The sequence below is a fragment of the Cricetulus griseus genome, chromosome 4, assembly GCF_003668045.3.
Source record: "Cricetulus griseus strain 17A/GY chromosome 4, alternate assembly CriGri-PICRH-1.0, whole genome shotgun sequence".
Classification (NCBI taxonomy): domain Eukaryota; kingdom Metazoa; phylum Chordata; class Mammalia; order Rodentia; family Cricetidae; genus Cricetulus; species Cricetulus griseus.
The window spans coordinates 66,585,955-66,602,998 of record NC_048597.1 but is presented as its reverse complement, the minus strand read 5'-3'; the positions used below and the strand labels follow the sequence as shown (position 1 = coordinate 66,602,998).

The 17,044-nt window shown below is 44.8% G+C and overlaps 1 protein-coding gene across 1 annotated transcript; it reads left to right on the top strand.

The window, feature by feature from the left end:
* The first annotated feature begins 1,129 nt into the window (after positions 1-1,129).
* On the top strand, positions 1,130-16,034 carry LOC100756347 (nmrA-like family domain-containing protein 1). The gene is made up of 5 exons (XM_027412998.2): positions 1,130-1,169; positions 5,358-5,596; positions 8,198-8,444; positions 9,220-9,410; positions 15,816-16,034. The coding sequence occupies exons 1-5, from the start codon at positions 1,130-1,132 to the stop codon at positions 15,993-15,995; spliced, it is 897 nt and encodes a 298-aa protein (XP_027268799.1). The 3' UTR covers positions 15,996-16,034.
* The last annotated feature ends 1,010 nt before the right edge of the window (positions 16,035-17,044 follow it).

Genomic DNA, 17,044 nt, shown 5'->3' with positions numbered 1-17,044 from the left:
AAAGAAAGTTAACTCCACATGGAAGTTCTTCAATGCCCATCATCTTCTCTGAAGTAGATTGGTTCTGTTAGGGGCAGATATGTGACGTTGTCATGAAAAGCCTCAGGTTATTAAACATCTTAAATGTTATATTCTGTAGGTCTTTGAAGTGTCTGAAGACCATCTATCTATCTAAATATATCTGTTTAACCTTGAAAACATACCTAATATGGCTACAAGTTTGATTATTATAGATGACTAACTACTAACCCGAACTTCTTAATTATACATTTCGTTTTTAAATGAGCCTCTCCTCCAGGACTCAGTTTCCCTCAGCCTTTCCCTATATTGCAGGGGTTTAGTTGGTATTGGTTTTGTTTTGAGTCAGAGTCTCCAGGTGGTGGAGCTCTTACTGGCTGAGCCAGCTCTCCAGCCCTTGTAAGTTCATTTATTTATAGAGTACCCCTTCACTAGACCCAGACCACTAGGACTTGTAATTCAGTGTATTGCTTGTGAGAAGCAATAGCAATTGAGCAGAGTAGCATAGCAGTAAAGATGCTGCCTGTTACCAGTGACATCAACTCAGGGACAGAACCAAGTCTAGGTTGAGCTTTATTCAAAGGATAAAAAAAAAAAAAAAAAAAAAAAAGGCAACGCGTTGCCCATCTTAAAGAAACTGCCCTCAAAGCACATACCTCTTTGAGAGCAACTGAGTCCACCCTCAGCAGGTGGTGTTACACTCCTGAAATTACTGATGTCTGTATCTCAGTTACTATAGCCCTTGCTCGTCTGCCTGGTTATGGCCTCCCTGGGCATCTAGATTCAGTCATTTTCTGACATGTGGGTCTGGATAATGTATTTGCACTCCTTCAGGTACCAGCTGGGCAAACAGGCTATTCTATTGTGTGTGTGTAGATCTCTTTTAGGGTAAGGGGTACAAAAATGCCCACTGCCAGCCTTGCTCTGCATGAGTCAGAGCGAGAAAGGAGTTAGTGGAAACAAGAAAGCTTCACAAGGGAGGGACACTATACAGGGGTGTGGTGCTCCTACCTGCTTATAAGTATCATGCCAGGAGAGAAACGGCACTTCCCAGTTTGTCTCTGCTGGCCAGCTCTGCTCCCCTCCATCACCTCTTTCATTGCCTGGGAACATGGCCAACAGGAAAATAATTGCAGTGTTTGGAGCAACAGGTAAAAAAAGTATTTTTGTTGTTGTTGTTGTCATTTTGTTTCTCAAGACAGGGTTCCTCTGTGTATCCATGGCAGAAAATGCATGCTAACTTTGCTCACTTTTCTGACTTCCAGGTTTTAGCTTTAGCTCAGAGGGTGAGCAGAACCAACAGCCCTGAGGAGGAAACTGAAAGGAATCTTGTACTTAGTGTTTTTGATGTGACCAAGTCAACCTGACTGTGTTAAAAAAAAAAAAAAAAAAAAAAAAAAAAAAAAAAAAAACTATCTTAGAAACATAAAGATAGCTGGCAGCACGACTTCCCTATCACCAGCTAACTCTTGGTGCAATTCTCTTTTGAAACCTTTCCCATCCGTTGCCAGACAAGCTGCAAAAGCAAGTAGGAAGCAGGGACTACACAGTGCTGACCACCACCTCATTGAGAAGCCCACGCCTTTTAACTAACCTCTGCTTTCCACTCTTCCAACGGCTTGAGTCATCATTACCAATTGTTAATCAAGTCAGTTCAGATCTATACCCCCAGCCTCTCAATGATCCCTTTGAAAATGTCAGCATATGGTGTCTCACTCCAAGGAAAATGCATACAGTCTTGGTTAATGTCCTCCAAAATCCTGCCTTCTCAGTGAAAACTCCTAGTACACTGGCTTTCCTTGCTGCTTGCCTTTTTCCTTTAAACAGTTTATTGCAGTGTGTGTGTGTGTGTGTGTGTGTGTGTGTGTGTGTGTGTGTGTGTTTGTGTGTGTGTAAGAGAGAGAGAGAGAGAGAGAGAGATCAGTTTATTGTATGTGTGTGTGTGAGAGAGATCATTTATTGTGTGTGTGTGTGTGTGTGTGTGTGTGTGAGAGAGAGAGAGAGAGAGAGAGAGAGAGAGAGAGAGAGAGAGAGAGAGTGCAAGCATGCACATGCACATACGTGTGGTGCAAGAGAGAACTGAGCAGCTTGTGATCCTGGGATTAACAGCAAGCCCTTTATCCACTGAGCCATTCTGCGGGCTCTTCCTTGCTGTTTTTCAAACTCACAGCTCTTCAGAGCTCCCCCCCCCCAAGATCTTTCCTGTCACCCACTCTGTTTTCTCCCTCACAGCAGTCAGGGCTCTTTTCAGATGTCACGGTCTCCACTGGTCTTCCCAGATTGCATTTAAAACATGAGATTTTGCTTTAGCCAAGTCAGCCTCTGGACTCCTCCCTACCTTGACCGGTCTTTCCTGTCTTTCCACACTGGAAAACAAGCTCAACATTGCCAGGGAGGGCCGGTTACTGATGTGCCAAAATAAAAGAAAACAAAAGGAAAGAAAGCAGACTGGAGACTTTCTCGGTGGTACACGCCTTTAATCCAAGCCCTTGGGAGGCAGGCTGATCTCTGTAAATAATTCAAGGCCAGCCTAGTCTACATATAGACAGTGCTGTGCCATACCAGTCAGCGCTACAGAGTGATCCCCAAAACAAAAGAAAAGCAGAGTATGGCGAGAATGTTTTTCCCGAAAGACAGAAGTCACGGAAAGGTTTTGAGCAGAGAAATTGGCGTAAATTTTCTGGGGAGCCTAGAAAGAAGTTGGTAGGAGGAGAGCTCTGGGAACCTCAGGGCCAGCGCCTGCGGGCTACGGTCCATTGAGTGCTGTTCTGCTCCGCTGCTGTGGGAGGTTCTGGTCTCTGCTCAAACACAGCGTTGAGTGGGTGCCAGCCTTATTAAAAAACAGTTCCCACCGTTTTTTAATCTCCAATCTTGTCCTACGAGAATTTTTTTTTTTTTTTTTTTTTTTTTTGAGACAGAGTTTCTCTGTGTAGCCCTGATTGTTCTGGAACTGGCTCTGTAGACCAGGCTGGCCTGGAACTCACCGAGATGTGCCTGCCTTTGGGATTAAAAGTGTGTGCCATGCCAGGCGTTGGTGGCGAACGCCTTTAATCCCAGTACTCCGGAGGCAGAGGCAAGCGGATCTCTGTGAGTTTGAGGCCAGCCTGGTCTCCAGAGCGAGTGCCAGGATAGGCTCCAAAGCTACACAGAGAAAGCCTGTCTCGAAAAACAAACAAAACAAAACAAAACAAAACAAAAGTGTGTGCCACTGCTGTCCGTTGTTAAATTACTCTTAAAAGAAATCCTAGTCCTCCCCTTAGGCCATTTTGTTTTCTTTTTAATTTTATTTATTTATTATGTACACAACATTCTGCTTCCATGTATATCTGTACACCAGAAGAGGGCACCAGATCTCATAACGGATGGTTGTGAGCCACCATGTGGTTGCTGGGAATCAAACTCAGGACATCTGGAAGAGCAGTCAGTGCGCTTAACCTCTGAGCCATCTCTCCAGCCCCCTGTTTTCTTTTTCTTTTTAAACTTTTTTAAAACAAAGACAAAAAAAAGGAAGAAAGAAAGAAAGAAAGAAAGAAAGAAAGAAAGAAAGAAAGAAAGAAAGAAAACCAGTTGAGTGTTACGATAATAATACACTTTGGACATCCCAGCATTTGGGAGGCAGAGGGTCAAGGACACCGTGGGTTACATTAAACTTTGTCTCAATGAAAACAAAACCAGGCTGGCATCAAAATCATAGAGATTCACCTGCCTTTGCCTTCCAAGTGCTAGGATCAAAGGCATGCGCCATCACTGCCCAGCAATATTTTGTAATCTCATTTGTTGATCCTTGGGATGAGTTGCTGTATTCCTAGCATCCTTGACAAAAAAAGGGTCTGGCCTTGAGCTTACCAAATGCTGGGGTATAGGCAAGCACCACCATGCCTGACTTTTGTAAAATTGTTCTCAGATTCTCTTCTTATGGAAACCATCTGATGTACCACCAATCTTGTTGTAATTTAAGAAAAGCTGCTCAACAGAGAAAGATGCCATGCAACAGGGTTCAAGCAGAGGGCTTTTTTCTTTTTTCTTTTTTTTTTTAATTAGGGGAAAGAGATCGTAAAAAGGGGAAAAGGAATGGGGAAGACCAGCCGCTAGGGACAGGAGCAGTGGGAGAGAGGACAGAGAGGGGATCGGGGAGAAAAAGAGAGGAGGATGGGAGGTGGGCAGGGCCCTTTTAAAAGGGAACATAGCGAACAGGCACAGGTGGTGCTCTTAGTGGCTACAGCTGAGGGCATGTCCTGTTAGAACGCCAAGGGCAGGCCAGAACAAATACTAACACGCCTCCCTTTTTATTGATTATAAAAAGATGAGGTGTTAAAGGGGCAGTAGGTGAGGTGGAGATGTTCTTGAAACTACTCCCTGCTGACTTGGGGGGAATCGTTTATCTTTGGGGGACCTGGGAAAGCTGGGGTGATGGTCATGTCCTGGAGTAGCTGGCTGTTTCACCTCACTGTCCAGACTCTTCAGAACCATCAGGTACCACCTGGACCTGGCAAGATGCTGTTCAAGGAGGATCCAAGTCAACTTCCTAGGGCTTAAAGCACCTGATCCTTTCCCATCACCCCAGCAGCACCTGGACATGTTTGATAGTCTTGAGCCTCCAGCTCTGTGGCCAACAGCTAGTAGTCCTGCAACAATAGCTGATTAGGAATGGTCAGTGGGTCTCCCAAAAACATCCCAATGGGAGCAAGGAGGTATAGATGATTTCACAGCTCCCATGAGTGAGGCAGAGAAGTAAGACCCAAGAGTTTGCAATTTCTAGCAGTAACCCAGCACAGTACCTGGCATATATTACGATATTCAGAGAACACAAATTAGGTGATTAGGTGATCCTATTACAATTGACCATGGATGACAAAACAATAACAGCGAAAAGAAAAACTTAGGAAAGTTTCCAAAATGTTTTATAACTATAACTAAGTTTGGGGAGACATGGCTTAGTAGGAAAGCATTTGCTAAGCATATGCGAAGCCCTGGGTTAATTACTCAGCACTGGAAAAATATGAATAGACATAAAATTATATATAACTGGAGAGAGAGAATCATTCAAGAGGTGGGAACTAAAACCTTTTTAAAAACCCGTAATATTTGTGTCTGCAAAATAGTATACTTGCCCTTGTTTAATTGGGGGTCTGCACTGGACCATGTGGCCTACCCTTTCCTCCAGCCTCTCCTGTTCTCCCTCTTATGGCCTAGATAGTTTGAAAGCCATGGATGCCTAGGGTTCCCTGTGGTACCTCCACAGGAGGGGTCCTTCAGTAATAGCTCCACGTGCATCTGGAATCTCCTAGTGAGCTTTGTTTTGGTTTTCTGATGGTGTGCTTCTTCTCCTGACATTGCAGGGGCTCAGGGCGGCTCTGTGGCCAGGGCCATTCTGGAGAACAATCATTTTGCTCTGAGAGCACTGACCAGGGACGTGACTGGGAAGAAGGCCCAAGTGTTTCAGGACCTTGGTGCTGAGGTGGTCAGATGTGACCTGGATGACCCTGCATCTGTGGAAGAGGCCTTAAAAGGGGTCTATGGAGCCTTTGTGGTGACCAACTTCTGGGACCATCACAGCAAAGAGAAGGAAGCCTGTCAGGTGGGAGCCGAAATATTCCTTCTTTCTCCTCTAAGTCTCCTCCTCTTTCCCCACCCACTTCTCTCTGTGCTAGTCTCAGTCTGGGCCCGGAAGTAGGCTGTGCTCTGCAACATTCCCCTTGGCACTAAGGAAACACATGCATGGATGGTACTCGCTGAGGGTTGGTAAATTAATGTTATATGACACCTGTTCAAAGACTTTGAGGAGAGCTGCTTGCTAGAGCCAGCCGTTAAATCTTATTATTGCTTGTAGGTGGAGGGCGGGGATGCCCCACATACACCGAGGTTATTTTGTTAGCAAATGGGAAGATAAAATATGATCAGTATGTTTATACTTCAAGTAGGGACTGTGGGGATGAATTAGTAAAGGGTACAAAGAAAAAGAAACAAGCAAGCAGGTAAATGGAGTAATAGCTCCAGGGAAAGGAGGGTTTGTGCGGGAAGTGTGTGCACCTATGGGAACCGTGTGCTGTCACTCGGCTCTGCTGTGTGTGGCACTCACTGAGCAGAGACCACACCCCATCCATGAGAGAGGGATGGGCATAAAAGGGATTGTGTCTTTGCATGGTAGTGGAAGAGAGCTTTATGTGCAGGTTTGTGTGTGCAAGAGGAAAGACAATGCTAATGAAGGGACCAGCTCCCCATTTTAGAAGCCATGACAGTAACACGTGCTTGCTATAACCTTGTCTTAGTCCCTAGACTAAGGAACCAATCAGAAGTTAGCTGGTGGCGCTATGCTTTACGACCCTGGGTGTACTTTATGGACAAGCACACAGCAATGATGCACAGAGCATAGCAACCACCCTGGGAGGGCCTCTGGGCCATAACAACCACTTGACCAATCAACACAGGGCAAGCCCTCCAAGGCTGGAGGCACACCAATCGTGAGCCTGTGCGTACCCCTAGACACTGCCCTTACGCTGCCCTACAAGATCTCTCGGCAGCCGGTTCAAACTGTCTTTTGTAGCCAACCGCCATGGTGGGTGGACAAAAGACCCGAGCTAACATGGGGTTAGCTCGTTAAATTACAATAAAGCCTCATGCAGTTTGCAGCAAGCTCTCGAATCTGCCTGGTGATTGGGGTGATCGTGGCCTGGGACCCCGGATACCTGAGTTTTCCGGGGGTCTAACACTACATTATTACTGTTAGAAACATTCTAGGTAGCTGAGTAAAAAACAAAAAATGAGCCATGCAGTAAAAACATGTTTTCTCAGAATTAAGGAGCTGAGAGAAGAAAATGCTTGCTCTGCAATGAGTTAGCATGTAGGGGCAGCAAACTGGCATTTGTTTGTTTTTGTTTTTTGTGGGGGCTGGCTTTGTACTCACTTGGTAGCCCAGGCTGATCTCCAGCTTACAGAAATCTTTCCTGAGTCAGCCTCCCAGATCCTGGAATTATAGGTGTGAGCCACTGCAGCCAGCCGATAACCGTTTTTTTTTTGTTTTGTTTTGTTTTGTTTTTAGATTCTAGGATCTATCTTCCTGTGAAAATTCCCTCTCCCTTCCTCCCTCCCTCCCTCCCTCCGTCTCTCTCTCTCTCTCTCTGTAAATTTGAAAGACTTATCAAATTATCAAATTTTTAAAAAGTTATGGATAGCATCAGTTACTTGAAGAAATGACAAAATTCAGAAAAGTCAATACAGGGCAGAGTTGTCCTGGGAATGCTTATTGAATTGGGCATGCCACTTAATGTTTGCCAAATTAATTTTGGGATGGCCCCATATTAAGTTCTGGGAGGGAGTGTGCCAGGGGCTCTGCCACTGAACTCCATCCTCAGCCTCTTTTTTTTTTTTTTTTTTTTTTTTTTTTTTTTACTTTTTATTTTAATACAGGATCTCACCAAGTTGCTCAAGCTAGCTTAATTCAATCTGTCACCTAGGAAGACTTTGATTGTGTGATCTTCTGCCACAGGCTCCCAAGTAGTTTGGAATTCAGGACTGTGCCAGGAGGCCCAGTTTCCCTACCTGCCCCCACCCCTTGAAGTATTTCTTGAATTCTTTGTTTGTTTTTCGAGACAGGGTTTCTCTGTGTAGCTCTGGCTGTCCTGGAACTCACTCTGTAGACTAGGCTCACCCTAAACTCAGAGATTTGCCTGCCTCTGTCTCAAAAGTGCTCAGATTAAAGGCGTGCACTACCATGTGTCGTATTTCTTGAATTCTAATTCTGACACTCACTCACTCACTCACTCATATATATGGATGTACACACACATACACATACACACATAAGTAGACACACACACACACACACACACACACACACACACACACACACACACACGAAACTTGAGCCTAAGGCTATTCATTACTTCTTGGCTTCACTTCTGACTGCTATGTGAGGTTTTATAAAAGTGAGATTGCAGAGAGGGAGAGAGGCGGAGAAGGGAGAGTTGGAAATTTAAAACTAAAAACAAAAGAGAGAATCCATAACCCAGGTAGGGGGAAGAGGAGGAGGGGAAGGAGAGGAGAGTGAGAAAATATACATTTATGTTTGTATGTATTCTTCCATTTTGCCCACAAAATTCAAATGGTGTGCAGATATCAGAAAAAGATATATATATATAAATGTATATTTGTGTGAAAAGGACTGAATTTCATCCCTCAGGGAAAGCTGGTGGCAGATGTGGCCAAGCGCCTGGGCCTGAAACACGTGGTGTACAGCGGCTTGGAGAATGTGGATCGGTTGACTGGGGGGAAGCTGAAGGTGCTGCACTTTGACGGGAAGGGGGAAGTGGAGGAGTATTTCTGGTCCATTGGTGTCCCCATGACCAGCGTCCGCCTGGCAGCTTACTTTGAAAACTTCCTCACTCTGTGGAAGCCAGTGAAAACCTCTGAGGGCCACTACACCCTAGGTAAATGCCAGGTTGCAGTGAAGGTTGAGCTGGTTTCCTGCCCCCTTCATTCCCTCCTGTTTCCCCTCCATTTCCCCTTTCCTGCCCCTTTCAGTGGACACACTGGTGTTCTTGGCTCTGTGGGTCCTGTTTCGAGGGCCACTGAACTGTCCTAGACTTCCTCATGGCAGCCACACCCATAAAGGCCAAGATAGGACCAGGTCTGGAAAGCATACAGGTTACTTTTCCAGCCCAAGATGCTGACATTCCCTGTATGTGTAGTTGTCTCTGTGTCCCTAAGCTTCAGCTTCCTCGTGTCTCTTGGGAACCACTAAGAGTCCTTTCTGGCTTATCTGACCTTCAGCAAGCGAGGACAGGATCCCATTATCAATTAGTCTCCAGGAACCAAAATCTCCCAGGAGACGGGTCCCCAGCCTGTTCCAGCACAGGCTGCAGAGTCAGTAATCTGTGGGTTAGAGTAGTAGCCTTGGGTGAAGAGGCAATAGCTACTCCCGTACGGGATCCCAAATATTCAGTCTCTACTATGGGAATAACTGGCTTTTCCTAAGGTGCCCCCAATTCTTGTGATCTGGTGAGAGCTAGTGGCTGCATGATTCTATGTCTCTCTTGCCTTCTGAGGGCTGCTCCCCCTCCCCCACCCCCCCTTTCCAATAGCAGCTGCTTTTCACACCCCTTGTTCAAGTGGTTAGATTTGATGGAGTGACTAGCTCGGGGTGAAGGAACCTGTCAAGGATGTGGTACTATAACTTATGTTTTTATTTGTTTTTGAAACTAGCACTGCCCATGGGGGATGTACCAATGGATGGGATCTCTGTCGCTGACGTTGGAGCAGTCGTCTCTAGCATCTTTGCTTCTCCAGAGGAGTTTGTAGGCAAGGCTGTGGGTCTCAGTGCAGAGGCCCTGACAATACAGCAGTATGCTGACATTTTGTCCAAGACTCTGGGGAAGGACATCCGGGATGCAAAGGTGAGTCCCTTGGTTGTTTGAGACAGGGTTTGCATTCTTTTTCATTTTTAGAAATTATTCATCTGACCAGGCGGTGGTGGTTCACTCCTTTAATCCCAGCACTCGGGAGACAGAGCCAGGTGGATCTCTGTGAGTTCGAGACCAGCCTGGTCTACAAGAGCTGGTTCCAGGACAGCCTCCAAAGCCACAGAGAAACCCTGCCTCGAAAAACAAAAACAACAACAAAAATTATTCATCTGTTTTATGTAGGTGTGTGTACATGCATATGCCATACTGTGTGTGTGTGAGTGTCAGAGGACAACCTGTAGAAGTCACTTCTCACCTTCTGCCACATGTGGCTCACGGGTTACGCTCAGGTTGTTGGGCTTGGTGGCAAGAGCCTTTACTTGCTGAGCAATCTCAGGGCCCAGGACAGGGTTTAGGTAGCACAGGCTACCATTCAAGCTTGAAATAAATACCCAGCCTCCTCAGACTCCCCCTTGCTGGGATTGCAGCACAATCACACCTGGCTCCAAAGGTGAATTCTTTGGTGATCAGTGTGACCACAGGATGCTACCTCAGTTAGCATCTATGAATTCATTAGATTTATTGGTGGATTTTAGGGGGGTGAACCCAGACTGTACTCTCAGAAGAAATCGAAGAGAGTGCTAACAAGCCTTTACCTCCTCTATGGCTTTATTCTCTGGCTTCAGGTTAATTGGCTCATTAAGTAAACTAAATTACTCTTATGTGGAAGGAATTTAGAATCTGAAGATCAAGGTACAACTTTTTCTCACCTGTACTGTTCCACCTCCCTGCATTGGCTCTCCTTGAGGATAGGGGAAGCGGGTGCAGGGGGGAGCGGGGCACACAGGCATTTTAGTCTCTCTCCTCAGCTTCCTCACTTGTACATTGGCACTACAGTGTCCACTTCAGAGTGCCCTGGTGAAAATGGTACAGGATGTATTTACAGTCTACCTTAGTGATCAGCACACAGTAGGGATATATCAAGTACTATGTGCCCAGTGCTAACTTTGAGCAATTTATAGTACAATCAGAGTGAAAATGTTGGGACACAGAGTCACAATGATGATGATCATTGTGCCTATGTCATCCCAACTATCAGTCCTGTAGGTGCCAAGAGGATGGATGCTTCATGCAAGAAATGGGTTTCTGGGCCGGAGGGTTGGCTTAGTGGTTAAGAGTCTTGATGTTGTTCTTTCAAGAGAGCTGTAGTGTGACTATTCACACCCACCTGTAACTCCAGCTCTGGGGGACCCCACATTCCCTTCTGTCCTCCTTGGGCACCCTCAAACACACCCACCCACACACACACATACACACCAATAATAAAGTAAATCTTAAAAAAAAAAAAAGGAATGAGCTTGAAGACTCTTGCAGACACTTAGCGAGCCCACAGTAACAGCATTGTCATGAGTCCCATGGGAGAAGTCTGGTCAAAGTGTGGCAAGGACAGCACTTTACATACAAGTGGGAAGGATTGGCATCATTTCCCCACACAGGTGTGATGGGGTGGGGGATGGGAGAGGCGTTGCTGATGGTGTAATGACCGAGCCAAACAATTGCAACAGAAATGGTATGACCCACAGAATCCTGCAGTATTGAAGAGACAGTTGATCTAGCCTGGGTGTCTTCACTTTGTTTCCTACTGCAGTGATAGAAACGCCTGACAAAAGCAACTTAAGGGAAAAAGGATGCATTTCGCTCACAATTCCAGGGTACAGTCCAGCATTGCTGGGAAGACATGGTGGTGGGGGACTCAAAACAAGCAACAAATTCATGCATGCTAGTGCCCAGCTTGCTTTTTCCTTTTCATTCAGTCCAGGGCCCAGCCAATGAAATGGCTGCCTTCCTTCATTCATGGTGAGTTTTCCACTTCAACCAACCCAGTTAAGGTGGGCACAGGCACACCCACAGGCCAAATTAACCTAGACAATCTGTCATTGAGATGCACTTCCTAGGTGGTTCTAGATTGTGTTGAATTGACAATTAAACCAATCACATCATCATGGTGGCTCACACTCCTGTAATCCCAGCATGGTGGCTCATACTCCTGCAATCCCAGAACTGGGATGTAGGGGCAAGGAGGAGCTTTGTGAGTTGCAGCCTGAGCTGTTGAGTGAGACCATGTCTCAACATCATACCCCAAAAGAAAGTTTGTTGAAGCCTGGCAGTGGTGGCCCACAACTTTAATCCCAGCATTGGTAGGCAGAGACAGGTGGGTCTCTGTGAGTTCAAGGCCAGCCAGGTCTACAGAGTGAGTTCCAGGATAGCCAGGGCTACACAGACAAAACAAAAACAAAAACAAAAAAGAAAGTGTACTAACCCCAGTTCTTGAATATCCCCACTGCCCTCAGAAATGGAAGGTAGGTTGTTTTTGTCAGCAGCTCTTGGTGTAGTGAGTCATTTGGCTGGGGGAGAAGGGTAAAGGGCTAGTGGTTGTTTGGACTTTCAATTCATCTTAGGTGTTAGAGGTATGAGGACACTAATAGATATTTTATTCTGGAAAAACCATGATATGTGCCAATCAAGACATAAAACAACTATATTTTCGGCCAGGTGTGATGGTGCACACCTTTAATCCCAACAGGCAGGGGCTCAAGGATCTCCATGAGTTCAAGGCCAGACTGGTCTGCAATGTGTTCCAGGTCTGTCAAGGCTATACAGAGAGACCCTGTCTTGAAAAACAAAGAAACAAAACCCAAAGCAAAATAAAACAGCTATATTATTTTGAAACTAGGGTATCTTTGAAACCACACAAAATTTCATAGAGGAAGTAAGTTCTTCCAAGACTAAGAAGGCAGTCTTCCTCTCAAAGGCAGGCTCATGAGAGGTCTTGTAGGGTCTTGGGCATAAATATATTTCCCAATGGTCTGTCTCATGGGTCTTGTTTTCTTTTTGTCTTGATGGTTTGACCTGTATTCAGAAGAGACAGAGAAAAGGGAAGGCATATGATTAATGGGATGCATGGTATATTCATTCTACGGGATCAAGTAAACACAATTTTGGATGGCTCCAGATCGTCCAAGCATTTTAGATGGATTCCTGGGTCCTGGCTGTTCTTGGAACATTTATTTGCTTTCTTAGGCAATCGAGGGTTTTCTAGCTCCAAAAATTCCAGGCACGAGGGGCTGGAAATTCTACAGGATGGTTAATACAGCTCTGTCTTGATGGTTAATACTAGTCTGTCTTGAAGACAAGCCTACATTTGCCCCCAGGTAGCAAAACACTTAGGCATTATGTTGATTTTGGGAAGGATGCATCTAGCCACAAGGTGGCGCTCCAGCACTCCCAGTTTGGTACCTTTTGGCCTCTAACCTGCCCAACCTATCTAGTAAGAGGGAGCCTGTGGGACTCACCGATTCACAGTAAGCAAGGCCTACCAAAACCAAACTCTCACCAGTTGTTCAGGGCTGCCTGAACTGTCTGCCCAACCCTCGGGGAAACATGGAACCCTCAGAAAGTGAGTTGTAAGAGAACAGATTTCAAAAATCCTTTAAAAATCTTTAGCAATAGATCCCTATTTTATGAGATTTATTAGTTGTCATAGTTACCAGATGACAACGTGACTTAAAGAGAAAGATCATGCTTCTAACAAATTATTCTGTTTCTAAACTCAAAGTTTTAAATATTTTTCTAATTAAAAAAATAATATTTCTTTAAAAATTTTTATTAGCTGGTGGTGGTGGCTCACGCCTTTAATCCCAGCACTCCTGGGATCTTATAGACAAGCCTGGTCTATAAGAGCTAGTTCCAGGACAGCCTCCAAAGCCACAGAGAAACCCTGTCTCGAAAAACAAAAAACAAACAAAAATTTTTATTTATGTGTGTCATGTGTTTGTATGTTCACATGCACGAGGGTGCCCGAGGAAGTCAGAAGAATGGCTCAGTGGGAGTTCTGAGACCAGTCAGGGCTTTTGTAAGAACAGTGTGTGTTCTTAATCACTGAGCTATGTCTCTAACACTTATTTTTCTAATTTCAAAAATAATAAATTCGTATTACAGTAACTGAAACAATTATGAAAAAGAAAATGGCCAGGCAGCAGTGGCACCTGCCTTGGATTACAGCACTCAGGAGGCAGAGGCAGGCGGATCTCTGTGAGTTTGAGGCCAGCCTGGTCTCCAGAGCGTGTTCCAGGACAGCCAGAGCTGTTACACAGAGAAACCCTGTCTCAGTAAAAACAAAACTAGAAAAAGAAAATAAAACCCACCCAGTTTAATCTCTCAGAGATAACAAGTAAGATCTGCTGGTTTATTTCATTCCTTTTCCGTTATATGTGACATCTGTATTTATCTATATTTAAAACAACGTTCAGTGACATTTCACTCAATGTTATGAACATTTTTCTGTTTTGCTAAACTTCTTCAAATATATTAATATGATAACCAATTTTTATTGTTCTGCTGATGGACAAGTAAGTTGCTCTTGCATTGTCTTTCTTTTCTCCTTTGCTGTTTTTTATTTCTTTGAGACAATGACCTGGAACTCACTGTATAACACAGACCAGCCTCAGACTCACAGCAGTCCTCCAGGAGCTGGAACAGGAATTTCCATTATTAGAAATGTCATGTGATAGGGGTTGGAGAGATGGCTCAGCGGTTAAGAGCACTGACTATTCTTCCAGAAGACCAAGGTTCAATTCCCTGCACCCACATGGCAGCTAACAGCTGTCTGTAACTCTAGTTCTAGGGGATCTGATACCTTCACCCCAGTGCACATAAAATAAAGGTTAAATAAATTATTTTAAAAAAGAAATGCTGGGGGCTGGAGAGATGGCTCAGAGGTTAAGAGCACTGGCTGCTCTTCCAGAGGTCCTGAGTTCAATTCCCAGCAACCACATGGTGGCTCACAACCATCCGTTATGAGATCTGGCCCTCTTCTGGTGTGCAGATATACATGGAAGCAGAATGTTGTATACATTAATAAATAAATAAAATCTAAAAAAAATTCCCTTAAAAAAAAAAGAAATGCCAAGTGATAATCATGGATCTATTTTGAATTTGGAGGCAGTTTATTGCCAGGCTGATCGAGGTTTGCATGCGGGTTCTCAAGACACAGAAGCCACACAATTGTGGTTGTCCATGCATTTTTATTTCTCACTTACATTTTTCTTTTCTTTTCTTTCTTTATTTTCCTTTGAGACAGGGTCTCTCTACATAGCCCTGGCTGTCCCACAACTTGTTCTGTATATCAGGCTGGCCTCGAACTCACAGAGATCTGCCTGCCTCTGCCTCCCAAGTGATGGGATTAGAGGAGAGTGCACCACCACTGCCCAGCCTCACACATTTTTCTAAGAACAAGTGAAGGGCAGTGAGACAGCTTTTTCAGGGGAGATAGCTGATAATGACGCTGCTGACCTGAGTTTGATCCCCTGGATTTATAGAGTGGCAGGAGAGACCTGACTGCTGCAGGTTGTTCTCTTCAATTCCCAGGTGGATGCTGGGAATTGAACTCAGGAACTCTGGAAGAATAGTCAGTGCTCTTAACCACTGAGCCATCTCTCCAGCCCTTATCACATGGCATTTCTAATAATGGAAACTCCTGTTCCAGCTCTTGGAGGACTGCTGTGAGTCTTGCCCCCCCACACTGGTGTTACACATACACTCACGCTCTCATACACACACACAAGTCTGTGAGTATACATATATCTGTATGTACATATATACACACATACATAAATACATGCAAATTTTTTAAATTGAGAAAAAAGTGGAGCTGTAAGTTCACAGTTCCTTTCTGCAGGGAGGGCAGATTATACTAATCAGCTATTAGAGAGGATACCCATTTCTTCAAGGACAGACGACATCTCAGTAAGCATGAGATGTGCTCCGTTGTTGTTTGGGCCTGCCTGGTCCTGGCAGAGGCTAGAATGATTGAAGGGGAAAAAGCAAAATTGATCCTCTAACCACAAAGAGGAGGAAATGGATGGGAAACCAGCTGAGTAAAGGGCCAGCATGAGTGGGGGCTAATGCCTAAGTAGCCAGGAGGGACAACTATCCTAGGGGCTGCTGGGGGAATCTGAGGAAAAGCAGGCGAAGCACTCTGAAGATGCTCAGATCTTCTTTATCCAGGTGCCTGGTACCTAAGACAGCTGAGCCTTCACATCCTCAGCTGGCACATGGGAGTGACACCACCAGCAAGGGCATCAACAACTCAGCAGAGAAGTACTTGCCTATTTCCGCTGAATGCCACACTTAAAGACTATAAATAGTTTCATGTAGTTTGGATCAGAATTTACCATCCAATTAGTTCATCCGTCAGTTTCCTGACAAGCTGTGTGCAGAGGGACTTCAGAGTTCCTAAGATCCTGGAGTTAGAGTGTGGGCCTGCCTCACTACTGAGATGAATATGTAAAACTATTGCAAACCATAACGTTTACTGCTTCCTTCCTTTTTTCTTAAAAGATCACCCTAGAAGCTTTTGAGAAGATGGGTTTCCCTGGAGTGGAGGAAATGGCCAGCATGTTTCGCTTCTACCACATGAAGCCTGACCGTGACATCAAGCTTACCCACCGTCTAAACCCCAAAATCAGAAGCTTCAGCCAGTTTATCTCAGAGAACCAGGGAGCCTTTAAAGACCTGTGAAGAGCGTCAGGCACTGAGGCTGCATGACCTCCTCTTGTCCCTCAGTTCATGCTGTCCTTGTAACACAACACTCCCCCTTACATAGCAGCTAGGGTGGGGGGTGACTGTCTGCACCATCTGAGGGTTCCCTATGCCTTCTCTCCAGGGACACTGCACTGGGGATTCAACACAGTGATTTGATTCTCTGAAAACTTTCCAGATAGTGATTAATGGTGGTTGACCTGATGGTGAATTGAGAAGTCCCAGAATACATTGCCTTCTCCAAATCTTTCTCTCCAAGATCCAAGTTGTCTCAAAAGGCTGGTGTGAGGAACTTGGACCATCTCCCTTTATATAAATAGGAGGTCACTCAGTCCCCTTCTGAAATTTCCCAGGCAGCTGTTTTCTCAAGTGCATCTCAAAACTTTCAGCCAATTAAAAGCAACCTGTGACCATCAAAAGATGAATTGGCAAACACAAAGTGAAATATTACTTAGCCCTAAAAAAAGGAATGAATTACTGATGTACACTACAACATGCTGAGCTTTGAAAGCATTGAACTAATTGAAAAAAAAAAGGCAGACAGAACAAGATAAGCATTGCATGATTCCAATTACGAGAATTATCTAATGGGCAACCGCACTAAGATAGGAAAGGTAGACATGAGACTGGGGCCCAGGGAGGCAGTGAGTCATTGCTTAACGATTACAGGGTTTCTAGTAACGTTGATAAAAAGGTTTGGACAAAAGAGGTCACAGCTACACAATATTGTGAATGAAGTTATTGTCAATGAATTGTATGGTTGAAATGTCAAATTTTGAGTTGTACATACTTATGCCACAAAAAAATTCTTCCAAAATGTAAGTGTTACATCGTTTTCCCCAATAGCAGTGTTGCAGCTCTGAGGGTAAAGGTATTCTGGCGGTTGGAAGCCAAGGAATACCACAAAGTCACACAGCACAACAAACCTCACATGAGATTTATTGGGAAAGACACAAGACCTCTGCTTGGGAAAGCAGCAGCAGAGAACTGAGTGGGAGGCAGGTTTATAAAGGGTTTTGGGGGGCGGT